General features: G+C 46.2%; 1 protein-coding gene across 1 annotated transcript in view; it reads right to left on the bottom strand.

The window, feature by feature from the left end:
* Positions 1 to 5,499, bottom strand: part of IQCA1 (IQ motif containing with AAA domain 1) — a 266,158-nt gene extending 260,659 nt beyond the window's left edge. Inside the window, exons 1-3 of the mRNA XM_044675690.1 lie at positions 5,404 to 5,499; positions 738 to 887; positions 374 to 547 (exon numbers count right to left, since the gene is read on the bottom strand). Coding sequence (XP_044531625.1) covers positions 374 to 547; positions 738 to 887; positions 5,404 to 5,499 — 420 coding nt within the window. The remainder of the gene's footprint in view (positions 1 to 373; positions 548 to 737; positions 888 to 5,403) is intronic.
* Between the last annotated feature and the right edge of the window lie 8,017 nt (positions 5,500 to 13,516).

Below are 13,516 nucleotides of genomic sequence, written 5' to 3'. Positions count from 1 at the left end.
GCTACCTATACCCACTCACACACACACTCACACATGCTGACACACTCAAACACACTCATACACACACACACTCACACATGCTGACACACTCAAACACACTCACAAACACACATTCTTACACACAGCCACACACACACTCACTCACAACAGAGTATGCCCCAAATCCTGCCCTGGGTAGACTGTGGGCTCCGGAGGTCAGTCTGTCTCGTTTTTGCATCACGCCCACGTCCTGGCCTGTCCTAGCGGTGGGCAGATGCTCATTAAGTTGAGCTGAGTTGATCCTGCGCTTGTCGTGGCTGCGTGGCTGTCCATTAGCGGTTTGGCTCTGGGGCTCGTGTTTCCTCCTTCCCAATACGAGTCTCCGTACACATACGCTTCTCGTCTCCGGGCACAAATCCCTGGGCAGGCGGCCGGGCTGCCGGCGCGGTTCTCTGGGTGTTGGTGCGGCCCGACGCCCCAGGGCTGGTCGCAGGGGCTTTGCAGCCTGGGCGTCTCCCGGAGAGGACGATGCTTTCTTATTGGCATCCCTCTCTTCGGAGCAGCGCACCTTTGCACGCAAGGCCAGAGGCACAGAGAGTCACCGGCCACGGCGTGCGGTGACCCAGCTGAAGGCGGGGCGCCAACAGACATCGGAGAACCGCTCAGATTAGACCCCCCCCAGGGGCCCCCAAGAGTGACGCAGGCCTTCTGCCGAATCGCGAGGCCACAGCTCAGACCAGGAGAGAGAGAGAAAGCGCTTCGTCACAGGCCGCGGTCGCCATCTCTAAAGCCTCAAAGAAGGCCGGGGACGTGTCCGGGTTCTCCGGTACGTCTGGCCCTCTCCGGGTCTCTCCTCTGCCTCCATGATGGCTCTCCCCAGGCATCTCGAGAACCGACTGGGACCATTCCTGACATAGGCAAGGCGTGGTGAGGGCAGCATTCTTCCTGGGCCCACCCTTCCCTCTGGCCCCCGTGTGCCCTGGGCAATCCCTCCTTCAGCCACTTCCAGGGGGGGATTCTGTTCATTCGGCCCCATGCAGGGACGTTCCTCAAGCCCTTCCTGAATGACTTACTCTGTGCCCGATCCAGTGCTGGACCCTGGAGACACCGAGCCAAAGCATGGAAGGGTCAGTCAGTTAACACTTTTGGTGCCAAACTGGACTAAACATCGGGGGCAAGAAAAGAGGCCAAAGACCGTAGGTAGGACATTCCGTGCCGAGTCCTTGGCCAGCATCTATTAGGTGCCGGGCATGGTGCTGGGTGCAGGGACCCACGTGGAGGCCGGCTGCTGCTGTGTGAGCCACGGGCTGCCTCAGATGCTTCGTGGCCAGCCATCCAAGAAGCCCGTGATAGCGTGGCTCCTTCGGACCGTTTTGCCAAACGTTATTCAAAGTTGTATTTTGTTTGAGCCAAATGCTCCCTCCCTTCCTGAGAAAGTGGTTGTGGAAACGGGGAACCCCCAGAAAAGGGCCAGCACGTCTGGGTGAGCCTGTGAGCAGGTGGCTGACGTGTTGGAAGAGCCGGTGGCTTCTGGCCAAGGACGAAACCTTGATAACGTAGCGGCCGGCCGGCTTACAGGAGCCTGGGAAAGCTCGCCTGTTCCCTCCCCAGTTCTTATGGAATGTGACAACCCCGTGGGAGAAAAAAGATCTTCAAAAAGAAGTCTACCTCCTGCTAATGGAACCAGTGTGGACCGAAGGAGAGATCATCAGGCTGGGATTCAGGAAGACCCGGGTTCTAATCTTGCCTCAGACACTTCCCAGCCAGAGCAACCCTCTGCAGGTCATCTGACTCGCCGACCCTCAGTTTCCTCAACTGAAAAAAGCATAGCCTCTCGCTCTCAGGGTTGTGAGGATAACATCGAGAAAGCGTCAAACCTTAAAGTGCTCTACAAATGAGTTATGATTGTTGTTACTATTAAAGCACTGAGGCAGTGGAAAGAGCCCGGGCTCTGGAATCGGAGGACCTGGGTGGTGAAACTTTCTACCTTTCTGACACCCAATCACTTCATCTCCCTGGACCTCAGTTTCTTCTTCTGTAAAATGGCTTCCCCTCCAATTCTAAAAGCAGTATTCTACTTAGGCAAAGTACTTTGCAAAGTATGTCACATGATGTAAAAATAGAACTTTGAATAATAATCAGAGGAAAAGGAAATAATCTTTGCTCTTCTGCCATGGTTCTAAGAGAGGGTAGATGGGCTCTTATTCCAGTTACTGTTATTATTTAGCAGGGGTTGAAGGGAACCAGAAACCAGTGAGAATGGAGCTGGAACCCGAACAGAAGGAACTTTACTCCAAAGGCAAATGGAAGTGAGGAAGGGTAATAGTCTGACTCAGGACTTAAGGATAAGGTAGTCTAGTCAGGAGAACTTGAGCTTAAAAGGAACAGAACCTGGGAAAGGTGCTGCCTTCCAGGTGCAAAGGAGTCTTGGGAAAGCATAATTCAGTTCACTAAACATGTATCAACAACTGAGTCATGAGAGTCTGTGTGCTTGGGACAATTAACTCAGAAGGTCCTGTAGTCGGTCTCCTCAATGGCCCTCTCACTGAAGTCAGGTTCCTGGGGCCCCTAAAGCATCCCCCTGGGATCTGGGCAAATGGCAGATTGGGAAGAGGGGCTGCTTTGGCATTAAGCTGGGTTTTAAGCATTATGAGTTTGGCTGAAATGAATATTTTCAATGCAATTTGCTACTAGATTTGTCTTCCTCACTAAAGCACTGACTGAAAGCCTTAGAGGCCATTTATTCCAATCCTCAATTTTTCAGATGAGGAAACTGAGGCCCAGGTAGGTTAAGTGACTTTCCCAAAATCACACCAGTTGTAATAATGAGAGGAAGGCTTGGAATCCAGCCCTCTCATGCTCCAGCACCACTGTTCTTTCCACTGTCCCATATGTGTACTGTATTTTATAGAAGCATCTCCAAGTAGAAATGCCCTGGAGATAACTGGGAGCCATACTTGAGTATTCCAGTAGATTTGTGATCTGGTTGATATAAGCATTCCCTCCCTTGGTATAGATTACAGGCCATCTCATTCTCTTTTTGGCCATATCTACCCACAGATTGACCATCCAAGGTCTGCCCAACATTTGGGGGATTCTCCTAAAGAAATCGTCCACTTCCCAACCCTTTCCCTCATTCTCTGTGAGCACCTGGCCTCTCCTCTGGTTCACGCCAACCTTTCTTTGTTGATGCTCTTCCACCGCTTCTCCATCCTCATTCTTTGCTTATACTGTGCTGCAGCTGCTTATGCCCACTCCAGCCTTTCCATTGAAGCCTGCTGGTGATCCTGAGCTCATCTCCAAAGAGACTATTGGGCTCCGTGGCTCTTGGCCAGCAACACTATGAGTTCGTGATGCATACAAGGCTCTTACCACAACTACAGAATGGCTTCCCTGCTCTCAAGACTCAGATTTATGCCCTGATGGAGTTAAGATTCTCTAAATATCCCAACAACATCCCATCTTTCATCCTCAAGAAATGATGCTCGTTGAATTCCCCTGGGTGAGGTATGAGATGGTGATGAGAAGAGGACGAGTCCTCTAAGGAGCTTAAAATGACTGTCTAAACCTGAGAGAGTTAGTAAAAATGCCAGGCTGCAAAGGAACAATTCCAACCAAGTGTCCTGGGAGTTAACAGAAAGCGAAGATGTCAAACTGCATTTTCTTCTTGGTGTGAGCGGTTAACCACAGCTGCATTTCAGCAATCAACAGAACAAGCAGAGATGCCCGGTTAAGGCCCCTTGAATAACTGAGCCATGAGGCTGCCAGCAATTTAAAGCTGTTTCTAAAGCTGAAATCCAGCCCTACATGTACCAGTCCAATGCAGGCAGGCTAAAGAAAAATCGTGTTCCGTCATGGTTCCTGCTTTGCTGATTAGATAACGAGGAATCCTGATGTGGTCTTGACAGCATGATGAAGTCAAAAGACCACTGGATTGGGGGTTAGAGGCTCTTGCTTTGAATCTAAGCTGTGATATTTATGGTTTGTGTGACTCTGGAGAAGCCACTAAGTCTCCCTAAACCTTGGCTTCTTCATCTGTAAATGGAGGGAGTGGATTAGATGGCTTCTTTGATCCCTTCTAGCTCTAGATTTATGATGCTATGATTTCTGGGGTCCGTCCAGCTCTAAAGTTGTGCTTCTGTTGTAAGGATAAGAGTCATCCCTACTTCCCAACAGAATCAATCAAGGAGAGGTATGGACTAGATGAGCACAAGACCTAGACAGATCTATAGCATTGGTCATTCAAAAGCATTTGAAAGAGGTGAAACAGGATCTCATTTGGGATTGGTTGATGAGTTGGTCCCATCTTGACTTTTCTGGCTTCCTTCAGATCCCGTCTCCTATGAGAAGTCTTTTCTGATCCCCTTAATATGAATGCCTTCCCTCTGTTATGATGTCCAATTCATCCTTTATAAATCCTATTTATACATAGTTGTTTGCATGTGGTCTCCCCATTAGACTATGAGCTCTTTGAGAGCAGGAACTTCTTTTCCCTTTCTTGGTGTCTCTGGTCCTTAGCATGGTGCCTAGCACTTACCAGGTGCTTCAGAAATGCTTGTTAACTCGCTGACCCTGGGGCACTTGGGTTAAACCAGCAAGCTAGCCTGCATCTGACCATTATTCCAGTAATGGGATGGAGAGTAGTGGAAGCAGTCCCAGCCAAGCCCAGGAGAGGGATTTGTTTGGAGGAAGAAAGTATTTGCGTCTCTTCCCTGTCCCCATCCTCGGCTAGAGGATGAACACGTGAAATCTGGCAGGTTGGAGGACCTGGACATCTTGTCAGTGTCTTAGCAGCATCCCTAGAATGGCAGGGAGCTGCATCTGCATCAGGAGCCACAGATATGGGTGCTCACTCTTCTCCTTTTGACAATCCTCGTTTGAGTGAATATGCTAAGGCTCCTCCCAGAACACCTGATTTCAAACTGTATTTGGGGAGAAAACAGTAGAAAGGACCAACATGAATTCAGAGGTGAACATCATCTCATAGCATGATCCATGCTTCCCATTTCCCCCTGGCACAGGCAGGGCAGGGCCCCAGGGGTGCCTGCTACTTGTCCCCCTGCCACTTCTAAGGAGCATTTCTAGCACTTCCTCCCAATGATTGTCACTTAATTCAGTTAGCCAGCTAGACTTAATTAGCTTTCGGTTAAAGCACTTACCAAGCCTATTTAATCAGAGCACTTGGTACAAAACATCCCCTTCCAAATGGGGGCACACTCCATCAATTAAAACACATTTCTTTTTTTTTTTAACCCTTGTACTTCGGTGTATTGTCTCATAGGTGGAAGATTGGTAAGGGTGGGCAATGAGGGTCAAGTGACTTGCCCAGGGTCACACAGCTGGGAAGTGGCTGAGGCCAGATTTGAACCCAGGACCTCCCATCTCTAGGCCTGTAATACACATTTCTTAAGATGCTTTGTTAACTTTGATGTACTTGCTATTGTTGTCCTTGTTATCATTATTCTTTAATGTGCCGATGATGATGATGATGATGATGATGATGATGATGGGTCTGGGCATCTTAAAGGATAGGCTAGTCAATTCAATCCAAGTCTTTGCGGTGAAGGTAAAGCTAGTGCATTTACATTGATAGTCAATCCCAGAATCTACTTTCTTTTAATCCATCCTGATGGACAGAGGTAATTATTAGTGTCTCCTAGAAAGTGTTTTAGGTCTTACTTTATCTGCTTTGTGAGCATCTTTTCCTAGCAGAGAAAACTCTCTGGCCTTCTCATTGTAGCTACTGGTAGGATAAATGGAGTCTAGTGAGATCTCCTAGTTTATGTTTCTGGCATGTTGATTATTTTGAGGATTCTTCCAGGTCTTCCAAAGTATTGGGGAGTTTATGGCCAGATATAGCAGGTGTAGACCCAGCTTCATTCCTCCAGTATTCACCAAGTAGCCATTGTGGGCATGGCAGTCAGACAGTGGTGAAGACAATCCATAGCCCTTGGCCACAGAAGGCCTTGGATTCTAAATTGGAGTAGGGAGAGGATATGACACATGCAAACAACTCATTTTGGGAGGGTCCATTCCAATGATTTCATGGCGGGAGAGAACTCCCTCTATTAGTGCAAATCAGCAACTATGCTGTCTCTCCCAACAGAACTGGAGCTGTTTGAGGAGAGGGTCTGGTTTTTGTTTTGTTTTGTTTTCTTGGGACATGGTCGACAGTTACTAAATGTAGGTTGATTGATTGGTTATAGTTTTAATGAGTCGTCTAGGGGCACTGAAAGGCTTAGAGCCTTCCCCCAAGGTCTCACAGCCAGTATGTGTCAGAGGCAGTACATTTATGCATGTCTTCCTGCCTCTCAAAGGTCAAGCATCTGCACCACTATTCCCAGCATCCTCTCATTTTCCAGGTTGTGCTCTTCTATTCCCATAAGTCTAGAAAGCCAAGGCTTGTGATTAGTACATTGCCTTCCCCTGCCTCTTAGACACCCCTCTAATCTGATAGTCTGGGTCTCCCATCCCTGAGTATGGAAAGGAAGGCAAAGCAGGTCCAAAAGGTTAAGGCAGGGAAATTTCTCCCCACAAAAAAGATGAAGTGGATGAAATACTTGAATGGACACCCACAGAACTTGTTGAATCATTTGTGTGTCTGAGACTGATGGAATGAAGAGGAGAGATGGACAGTCAGCTAGGCTCAGAGCTGAACAGGAGGCTGGGCTCAACTGCTTCTGGAAAATTGCCAAACTCTTTTATTGAACTTCCTAGGTCAGCAAAGGCCCCATCTTTTGAATATTAACATTTTGCCCACATTGCCTGATGGAGAAAATCCTCCAAGAACCAAAGACAAGCACTAGACAGAGGGTAACCGGGTTTGAGCAGGCTGCAACATAGAATCGATGAGAAACCCTGAGGAAGAACAGGAGAGAAGGATTTCATGAAAGAATCACCCAACACATGGAGAAGACGGGGTGGTCACCTGAAGAAAGAAAGGGGTGACAGGAGACTTGCAGGGTCCTCCATTGTTCTCTGGCAATGTCTGGAGGCATACAGTCCCACCTTCTCATCCTTACAGATGGGGAGTCTGAAGCATCTAGTTGGTTGGTTAGATACCCTGGTGGCAAACTTTTGGGAGAGAGTATCAGCAAGGCGGGCAGGCATGGAAGGGTTATCTGTCATTAGTGGAAAAACTGGGATTCCAACCTCTTTCCATTGTCCTCACCTCAGAATTATGGCTTCCTCCAAGGATCAGCTAACTGCCACTCTCTGGCAGAAACCTTTCCCTTTCCTCCCTACTTCTATTGCCTCCCCTCTGAGATGACCTCCAATGTATGCTCCAAAGAGGACATCCCAAAAGTCTTAGCGCCACTGTAGGCTCTTAGTGGTTTGTGTATCATCTCCTTCTTTTGAATTAAAGTCTCCAGCAGGAAGAGACTTTTTTGTCTTTCTTTGTATCCCTCATTATTACGTAGGGCCAGATACATGGGAGATTCCTAATAAATACTTGTTGATTGCCTCTGCTGTGCTGCCAACAGACTCACGATGAGCCCTGGCACAGGACTGCCATTGGGAGGAGCAGAGAAAGAAGTCAGTTCAAAGAGGCAGGCAACATTTATTCACTAAGATGTGTCATAAATGGAGTCCTGATGAACAAGAAAGTCTCCATCCAGATTCATTAGGAGGTTTACATTGGGCTTTCCAGGAAACAAAAATGAAACTATATGCTGATGTCTTGCTTGATAACTCGGAGATAAACAAAGGAAATGTGGAGAAGGACCAGGATGTGATAATGGCTTCCCTACGCTGGAGGGTTCAGAGAAAACAAAGACAATAGAGGAAATGGAAGTTTGGGATGGAAGTGAGGCACTGAAGAGGGTGTGATGGGGGCACTCACCTGGGTTGACCCCATCCCCTTGGAATCTAGAATAATTTCAGTAAAGCAATCCAAAGGAAATAGGTGTGACTCCACCTTTGAGATAGCCCAAAGGAGTCATGGGAAAGGACACCAGCTCAGACTCTTACATAAAAGCCAAGAAAAGGTCCAGTCATTGTACCATCAGCCGCAGTTTATTCTCCCCACCCCCAACCTTACCCCCAGGTCTGGGCTGGGAGAAGACTGGTGATTGGAGCTGAATGTGGTAGAATAGAGTAGCACATTTATGCTACCAGCAGGAAATTGAACAAGACTGACAAAATTACCCTAAAAGCAAGAGGAAAAAATTCAGGAGCAAAACAAAATCAGTGCTCAGAGAAAATACCAGAAAGAAAATTGGAGTTTGTGATTAGCGTTGGGGTGGGGGGAGGGGGGGAATGAATGTGCTTGGCATCTCTCCATGCATTTTGTTCTTTGTCATTTAAGTTTAAAAGAGGGCACAAAACCCAACTGCCTACTTAGCTCAGAATGCAAGAAAAACTACTCTTTTTCTCCTTCCATCAGAGATCAGGGGACAGTGGGTGTGGGGCACGCATATGCTAGAAGACTCAGTGTTGCCTTTTCTACACATTTTTTTCTATTCTTACAAGGAGGGGAATGGGGAAGGCTTTATCTGCAAATGATTATGACATAAATTCTACTTGGGTCAACTTGGACACATCATTTAACCTCACTGGGCCTCAATTTCCCCATCTGTAAAATGAGGTCATTGGTCTATAGAACCTGAGGTTCCTTCCAGCTCTTGATTGTATGAAAAATTAAGGAAAAGGGCGGGACAGGGAAGGGGAAGGTGGTGGGAGGGTAAGGAAAGACAATGGAAGAGAAAATATAGGTAAATCTCTCTCTAAATCGATGATTAAGACTGGAGGTAAGAAACCCAATGGAACAAAGTCATTGAGAACACTTTAAGATTCAGAAAATGATCTTGCCCAGCCTGTGGATGTAAATGGGGGAAAAATCCCAGAGGAAAATGAAGGAAGATGAAGGTGCCTCACTAAAATCCCAAAGAATAAACATGGATACGTCCTATACAAAGACAGTCATCCAAACTCACTTCCCAGAATTACTGGAAAAGCATCAAAGGCCTGAGAGATGCGGAAGGTCTGCAGCCATTCAACAACAAGCCCCAGGTGCACACGTCCCCTCCCATAGGATCAGTTGCTTGGATGGAAGAGGCTGGACTAGACTATTCTTATGCAAAGATCCATCAGAAAAGATGTGACGTCAGGAGTAAGATGAGTTCTGCATCCAACAAGCATCTCCCAAGCCCTCTGCAAATTATTCCTTCCCTCTATTCTATTTTAAGAGATCTACTAGGACCCTTTTATGGACAGAATGTTAAACCGAAGAGAAAGATGGAAAGAATCTATGGGGAAAATAAGGAGAAACCACATCCAGTACAGTGAGCCCCAAACCACCAAGGGCTCCACCAGGAAGCCTTTGAGGAGTTTTCAAAGCACGTCAGGGATGCCAGCCAGTGCCTCAATGACTCAGAAACCAGAAAGGGCTCCATGTGATGGAATCTCCTCGTGGAAGCTAGAAGAGGTTGGCAGAGGCAGTGACCACGGGGCTGGCCATCCAGTCATGATACACGCTCGGTTTGCAGAAATGCCTAGACTAAACATTGTCTGTGAAGTATGAAAAACCAGAAAGGATCCTGAATTTCTGGCGGCTTTCTGGGAGGGAGGGTTTTAGTCCTGTGGTCTTTTTCAATTGTAAATTAATAGGGTTGTTTGGAAAGGAGTTGGTTGATTTGTTTCCCTTTGTAAATAGGATGGAACTGAAGTGTAGACAGTTTTGCAAGCTGAACTTACGAGAAAGAAACTTGCCGATGAGTCGTTTCATGTTCCCCTGTTTGGGCTGAGAGGGGCTAAGAATCTCCTTTGCACATTCTCCTTGGGTTTCACCTAAAGAGCACATCTCCTGCCTTGGCCAGGGAAACCCCTCTTTGAGGGAAACACCAATCCTCTTCGATGGTGTGCTTAGGAAAAGGAGGCCAGTCTTCCATTTTCCAGCTCCCTGGAAGGCTGGGCAGGAGTACAGCTGAAGGGGGAGAGCCTCCTGGTTTATTGTACAGGCCTTGTTTTCATCAGCCTGGGAGCAGGTCGTCCTGACCAACCACTCCCAGACACAGTCCCTCTACGGTTACCATCTACAGACATTCTGCCAAAGATGCTGATAAGGACCATTCCCAAAGGATCTTGATGATTCATCAGAGTGATGCCAAGAGGGCGGGCTCCAACCTTGGCTCAGCCACCCATCATCTGGGTGGACTCAGTCAAGTCACTTAACAGGGTCACTTTTTAAAAGTTTGTTTTTTATCATTTCTCCTGATAAATAAGAGTTTCTTTTCTCTCCGTCCCTCTCTCCCCACACCCAGCAAATGATAAGAAAGTCACTTAGCCCAATCTTGAATAGATCCAACTTGTCTTCCCAGGAACCCTTCTCCCCCTTTCTGTGGCATCTTTCTCTATTCCAAAGGCATCCCTTACTCCACCCCCCCCCCCAAAAAAAACAAAAAACAAACCAATAACCCTGCCCCTGACTGACTTCTCCAGAGGTCCTTTATTCAAGAAGGAAAGTAATCAAGCTCACTTACTTGCTGTTCAGTTGTTTCCACTGTGACCCCACTTGGGGTTTTCTTGACAAAGATACTGGAGTGGTTCGTCATTTCCTTCTCCAGATAATTTACAGATGAAGAAGCTGAGGCAAATAGGGTGAAGTGACTTGCCCAGGGTCACACAGCTACTAAGGGTCTAAGCCTGGATTTGAACACACGAAGATGAGTCTTCCTGACCTCAAGGGATTAATGGTGCTCTCATGTATATTTTTCCAAGAGTTTTTCACTTTTAAAAAAGGATCATTTGAACATGTTTACTTTCAAGGGAGTGACAAAGAGACACAATTAGGTGAGATATCAGGACCAATTTCCTAATGCTGAGAGCATTAGAGGGACAGCAAAGAGGGACAGGCTACATCTGGAGGTGATGGGCTTCCTATCACTGGAGGTCTTCAAACCATGAATGGACACCCATTTGTCAAGCTCATGGTAGACAGAATTCTTGTTTAGGTCCAATCAATCCACAAACAAACATTAGTTTAGCACCATCTGTATTCCAGGCATTGTACTTAGCCATGGAGATACAGAGATGAAAATGAAATAGTTCCTACCCTCAGCTGCTTATATTCTACCAGGGAGATATGGACATATATAAGAACAATAAAATATATGTGAAATAAATATAATAGTGGGGAGGAATGAATTGTAGGGAATCATGAAAGGATTTGTATAGAAGAGAGTATTCCATCTGGGCTTCGACTGAAACCAGAAATTCTGAAAGATGGAGGGAGGGACAGAGGAGATCCTAGGCATGGGAGACATCCAGTGCAAACAGAGAGATGGAAGACAGCCTCACAGGAGATGAAGAAGTAGGCAAAGTGTAGCTAAACCAAAGAGGGAAGGGGAGAAATGTGTAATAAAATGGAAATATAGCTTGCAGCCAGGTGTGAAGAACTTTAAATGCCCACTGGGGGGCTTTACCATTGATTGTGGAAGTAATAGGGAGCCACTGTAGTTTATTGAGGAGAGACATGGAAACTTGGTTGAACTAACTGGCTTCTGAAGTACTTTCCACCTCTGAGATTTTGTGAGATGGAGAAAATACAGGCTAATTGTGAAGAAAAAGCTGAGAAGATGAAATGCCTAATACTTAAAAAGCCTTACTACTGTTGCATAGACAAGTGTTTCTGCTGGAGTGGAAAATGGTGAATGGATGACTATTGAGACTGGTGAAAAAAAGTTTAACTCTCCTGACATTATAATTATATCTCAAATATCAAACCTTCCAGGCAGCCTTCCAGGATTTCCCCAGCCAGAAGAAATGGCAGCCTTCTCGGAACTAACAGAGCCTTTTGTTTGCCCTCATCTCTTCATGCTGATTCAACTTAAATGTTCAAAGCGAGTGATGCAAAGATTTTTTTAATGAACTGATCCCAGCCCTTAAATTTAACAAATAAGTGACTAAATGGGGTAGGTAAAGGACCTGGAATTAGGAAGCTCTTGAGTTCAGATCTGGCCTCAGACACTAGTTGGGTGACTGGTCAAGTCACTTAATCTCTGTCTGCCTCAGTGCCCTCAGCTATAAAATGGGGATAATAATGCCCTCTCTCTTGCATTGTTATGATAATCAAATGAAATGTCATTTGTAAAGCACTTAGCAGAATGTCTGGCACATAGGAGTGTTTAACAAATGCTACTTCCCTCCCTCTTCCCCTAAAGAACTCTATGCAAAGACACTAGGCAGATCTCGGGTCATAAGCCACTGGGGCAGGGGCAAAACAGTCAATGTACACATCAGTGAATTTAATAGAAAGTTTAGATGTAAGTGGGGTGGGGAGAAAGGATCTGGGCAGAGGAAGAGATGAGGAGGGAGAGAGCTCACCTTGCAGTCTGGGGATTTGTGCAGGTGTCTTGTGTCTTCTCGTAGCCTGGGGGTTTCCAAAAGACAGCACTGCCTTCCTAGGCTTGGTAGCCTCTGCTTTGGGCATCTTTATTGAATGGATTTGATTCTATTCCCCAGGAGCCTCCAATGTGCCAGCTCCATGCCAGGCACTGGGGATACAGTGACAAGTATCAAAGCTTTGGCACTCGAGGGGCTTCTGTTGAGGCAAATGGAAGACAGTTTGCTTGATTAAGTTCAATCGCTCAAGCAAGCATTTATGAAGCATCATATGCATCTATGCCAAGCACCGATGGGTGCAGATCAGAACAGATAGGATAATGACAGGAGGCAGGGGCTCCAATAGGGTGGTGGGGAGGGAGAGGATAAACTTTCCACAGGAAGCAAGAACACCTAGGTCTCACCTCTCATACCTACAAGCTGTATTTGTTTTATGTCATGAAGAGTTCACTTGGCAAGACCCTGGCAAGTCACTTAATCTCTCCAGGTGAACTCTTCATGGCACAAAACAAATACCTGTCCCAGAAGGACATAAATCTTCCCAACAAAAGAATTGTTTGTGTCCCGTTGACCTGATGTGAACTTGCAGTAAATACATGAAGATTCATGGACAGTTAGTGGGGAAAGTGTTGGCTTTAGAGGCACTCATCATCCCCTGTGTGACTGCAGCCAAGTCAGTTAACCTCTCTGGTCTTTGATTTCCCCATCTATAAAATTATGACCTTGAACTAAGTGATTTCTAAGATCCCTTTTGGCTCTAGATTTAGGATCCTGGATCATTTTCAGAGAGACAGAGAAATGACTACTCTTCAGTGAAGCACACTTTCAATTATGTTCAGTAACTATGACTCAAGTTTTCTTAAAAAACCCCAAGACACTGGGGTCAATTTTTTGACATCATAGTGGGACCTGAACTTACAGCATTAATTCTAATAAAACTGACTAGCTGGAAACCTCCAGCCATTTATCAGACCCTTGCTGTTTCTTATCTCCTTGGAGAAGGACAAACTTTGGAAACCAAATATAGATCAGTGCTACCAGATGGTTTCTTTCCTAAACTTTGAGGCATCTCTTGGGGAAGCAAATTAAAATTTAAAAAAATCAGATTATTTCCTCTCCCCAGCAATATTTTACACATTGGGTCTCTTTAACAGACAACTAATTCATGGATTTTCTGTTCTCTTGCTGAGGTAGT

The sequence above is a fragment of the Gracilinanus agilis genome, chromosome 4 (assembly GCF_016433145.1).
Source record: "Gracilinanus agilis isolate LMUSP501 chromosome 4, AgileGrace, whole genome shotgun sequence".
In the NCBI taxonomy this organism is placed as follows: Eukaryota; Metazoa; Chordata; class Mammalia; order Didelphimorphia; family Didelphidae; genus Gracilinanus; species Gracilinanus agilis.
This window is presented reverse-complemented; position numbering and strand designations above follow the sequence as displayed.